Genomic DNA, 4,047 nt, shown 5'->3' with positions numbered 1-4,047 from the left:
GTGTGTGTGTGTGTGTGTGTGTGTGTGTGTGTGTGTGTGTGTGTGTGTGTGTGTGGCACTTGGGAATTAAAAGACTCTTTCTGACAGGCTCTCACAAAACACTGATCTTGAACCAACTACGTAGTAGTTGAGACTGGGTACTTTGGAACCTCCTGTCTCTGCCTCTCAAATACTGGAATTACAGACATTCGCTCCCATACCACATCTACTCACAAGACATTTGAATTGGCTTCTTCGGATCCAATTATTTAAATGTCTGGGGGAATTTTATAGCTAAATCTCATGTGGGTATATAATCTAGAAAATGTAATAAATATACTTGTCATTTTTAAAAGTTTTTGTTTGTTTGTTTGTTTTGTTTTGTTTTGTTTTGTTTTGTTTTGTTTTGTGAGACAGGGTTTCTCTGTATAGCTCTGGCTGTCCTGGAACTCACTCTGTAGACCAGGCTGGCCTCATACTCAGAAATCTGCCTGCCTCTGTCTCCCAATTGCTGGAATTTAAAGGCATGTGCCACCACTGCCCGGCTCTTAAAAAGTTTTTTAACCTATAAAATGTATTTTGGGATTCTGTTTAGCATATGAGGACTGCCAACATCACTCTTTGTTCGCTAGGACCATTACTTAATATTGTAAGGATCACTTTAACATAAGCACCGAGCTATCACAACCATCAGTCTAATAAAACGACTGCTACTCAGCCCATAGGCTTTTGGGGCCACGGGCCACGGGCCACGGGCCACGGGCCACAAGGAGATAATTTACTTCCTAGGCCGGTTGGCCAGCAGCAGCCTAATGTGCCCTCACAATTCTCTGCGTAACACAGAAGTTCGAATTTATGAGCAGTTCTAGAACTTTCAACTCTCATCTCTGCTGGAGATGACCAAAGGCAACTAAAGCCTGGAGAAAGCCTGGACGCCCGGGGCGGGGGGGGGGGGGGGGGGGGGGGGGGGGGAGTCGGGGGGGGACATGATTTGAGGCCAGTCTGGTCTAAATGGAAAGCTCTAGGACTACTTCACAAATCTTCCAAAACAGGTATATATGTGTTCATGTGTGCGTGCGCGAGCACACACACACACACACAGGGAGGGGGGGGGAGGGAGGNGGGGGGGGGGACGACACACACGACGGGACGAGACGACACACCGCCTTCCTTTCTTTCTTCCCTCGGGCGCATTTCGAGCCTGCCCTTTTGATTTGCTGAGCAAACTGAAGGGGGGCATTAGAAATTCAGCACTTCTGGATCCCAACTCTCCTCTTGTTCAAAGCAATCCAGTCTGGTGCGAAGGGACGCGGCCTGGTCTCACGAGAAGCAGATTCAGAGCCTTAGACCCCGTCCAATGGTCTTTTCCTTCAATTAACGCCCGCAACACACACACACACAGACGCACACGCGCACACACACACACACACGCACACACGCACATGCACACATGCATACACACACCACTGCCTGGAACATCCTTCGAATTAAGACACAAGTAATAAAGTAAAAAGTGCACGGACTTCGTAGTGAAACTGCCAAGTTGCCTGGCCTCCTGCAAAAAGGCCCGCCACTTTGAGTACGGGACAGCTAGGGCTGGTGCCATTGGGAAACTCTGTCTCGAACACGTACCCCGCGCCCCCCTCCCCGCAACAAAAGTGAAATGCCAACCAAAGGCCTGTAAAGGCAAAACTGTAGAACAAATCGTGCAGTGCCAAACACAAGGACCACAAAAACAAGGATATTAACACTTGAGAACATCTTTTGGAAAATTATACAGCCATTTTAAATTTGACTCGCCATTTTCTAGACGGGGGGATGGGGGGAGGCAAGATAGTCCCAGGAAAAGGAAGGGGGAGGGGCGTGAATGTGGAGGCAGAGCGTTCTCCCGCCTTTTGAGGTTAGATACCCCAGAATTAGGCGGGCTTTTGGTTCAAGGCAGCGCAAGTTTCTACGATGCATTTTGTACTAAGAGCAAGCTATCTAACTCCGCAAAGGCGCCAAACTCAAGTAACTTAGGCATTTTTGGGTCTCTTAAGATTTTGGCAGAGTCCTTTACAAGCCGGTTCATTCCTAAAAATCACAACGCTCTAGAAGTATTTGAAGAGGCATAAAGGGTTTCTTGCAAGGTGTCCGTCCTACTTGCGCCCGTGTCACCCCGAAGACGCTGCTGAGTTCGTCGGCAAAGCCAACTCGCTTCGTTCTGGGAAAGCTTCAGGAACCAACTCAAAGCTCGAAAAGCTGGCCTTGGTGGCTTCCAGCACTTGGGAGGCAGCGGCAAGCCAGTTCGAGGCCAGTACACTCTACGGTGTGTGTTCTAGGACAGCTAGGGATGCACAGAGAAACTTTGCCTCGAAAAGCCACCAAAAAAAAAGCCCAAAAAGCCAAAATAAAACAAAACAACCCCCCAAAACTACAAAACCCGGCTTCCTGCCTACCTAAACATATTAGGGCTCTAATTCAGACTGTAGGTGCGAGAGTACAAAAACAACAAACAAAGCCCTAGTCATAAGTCACCGAGTCCTTGGTCGAGTCCAGTGTCCAAAGGGTGGCGGGAGGGGGAACCCATTTTGTTAGACTGCGCGTTCCCAACCCGTAAATCCACGTAAAATTTTTCCTTGGGGGACGTAAAATTACATGCTTCCGAACATAATATTTGAGGGTGTGCGAGCTGGTGCGAACTCGGAGCTGCTAAATTGTGATTCACAGTCTCGTGCAGCCCCTTAATGCTCTGGGACGCCTAGGTAGAGTTGAAAAGGCAGTTAACAGCACGTGGAAGCGGGTCTCCGCGCGTGCGTGCGCGCGCGCGCGCGTAGGGAGCTCAAAGTCCGACCGGCACTTTAACAAACATTCTCCCTGTCATCAGAGCACCCCCTACAATGTAGTCCCACCCTACAGCGTAGTCCCACCCATTCCGAATGGAAACACTATTTCTAATGGGGGCTTGAGCGGAGGCACACTACTGATCCCTAAGAGGCACAAGGGCTGACCACGCTATAAAAGGGGCGTGACTCCTCGACGAGCGCCACTCGGGTACGGGAGAAGCAGCTGGTACCACCTCTGGCCCCGACCTCCGCACTAGCTCGGAAGCCAAGAAGTCCGCAGAAGCTGGTGACTTAACAACCCACCGCGCTCCGGTCATGGAATCTCACAAAAAGTGCCGCTGCTGTTACTGCACTGACTTGAAGACCTTTGTTGAAGCAATGGAGGAGGAAACACTTCAGGGTCAGTCGGTGCCGCCTCGACGCGTTTAGATTCGAGAAGAACTCGGGAGGACAACTTTTTTTTCTGTGCGCGCGCACGCGTGCGCGCGCACAGAAAGTGACGAAGTGCGGTCAGCTTCTCCGACCTTCGCAGTCTCCGCCGCTCCTTTAGAGTGGCGCCTCGCTCTTCCCAGCCCTACCTAGGCTCCAAACCGCTTTTTTTTTCTTTTTCTTTTTCTTTTTTTTTTTTTTTTTTTTTTTTTCCTTCTCCAGATCCACAGCCTCTCTTGAGCTCAACGCTTTTGGAGGGAGCAAACTACCAGGAAAACGCGGAATCTGAAACAACTTTCTACTCTGACTTTGGAGCCAGCCAGAAGGAGGAAGAACTGGAGATGGAGAGTCAGTACCTGGACAGGGATAGGTTCTTAACAGGCAATTTAATTTGGGCTCGGCCTGATGTTCCCGGGTTGCGCTTGGGGGAAGCAGGGCGGCGGGAAGGGAGCCCCGGGGTGGGGGTGGGGGCGGGGGCGGCCGGGAGGGGAACTGTGTGGAGGGGCGGCGGCAAGGGAAGCGGGCCGCGAGGGGAGGAGAGCCGAGGCGGCGAGAAGGGGGCAGCAGGCGCAGGGGTGGCAGCGCCGTAGCGAGCGGGCGGCAGGTAGAGAGGCATCGAGGAGCCGGGACGGCAGCGCGGAGACGCGCGACCCGCGGCGTGGGAAGAAGGCAGCAGGTAGAGGGGCGGCGAGGAGCCGGGGCGGCGGCGCGGAGACGCGCGACCCGCGGCCCGGGGAGAAGGCAGCAGGTAGAGGGGCGGCGGAGAGCAGGGACGGACGGCGGCGCGGAGACGCGCGTTCCGCGGCCCGGGGAG

General features: G+C 52.6%; 1 protein-coding gene across 1 annotated transcript in view; it reads left to right on the top strand.

Annotated features, from left to right (window-relative positions):
* Window positions 1-2,821: 2,821 nt before the first annotated feature.
* Window positions 2,822-4,047, top strand: part of Esx1 (ESX homeobox 1) — a 5,092-nt gene continuing 3,866 nt past the window's right edge. The window contains exons 1-2 of the mRNA XM_021153848.1: window positions 2,822-3,204; window positions 3,456-3,581. Of these exons, the coding sequence (XP_021009507.1) occupies window positions 3,120-3,204; window positions 3,456-3,581 (211 nt within the window). The 5' untranslated portion in view covers window positions 2,822-3,119. The remainder of the gene's footprint in view (window positions 3,205-3,455; window positions 3,582-4,047) is intronic.

This window comes from Mus caroli, chromosome X (assembly GCF_900094665.2).
Source record: "Mus caroli chromosome X, CAROLI_EIJ_v1.1, whole genome shotgun sequence".
NCBI classification, from domain to species: domain Eukaryota; kingdom Metazoa; phylum Chordata; class Mammalia; order Rodentia; family Muridae; genus Mus; species Mus caroli.
The sequence above is the reverse complement of the archived record's forward strand: the minus strand, read 5'-3'. Positions and strand labels throughout refer to the sequence as shown.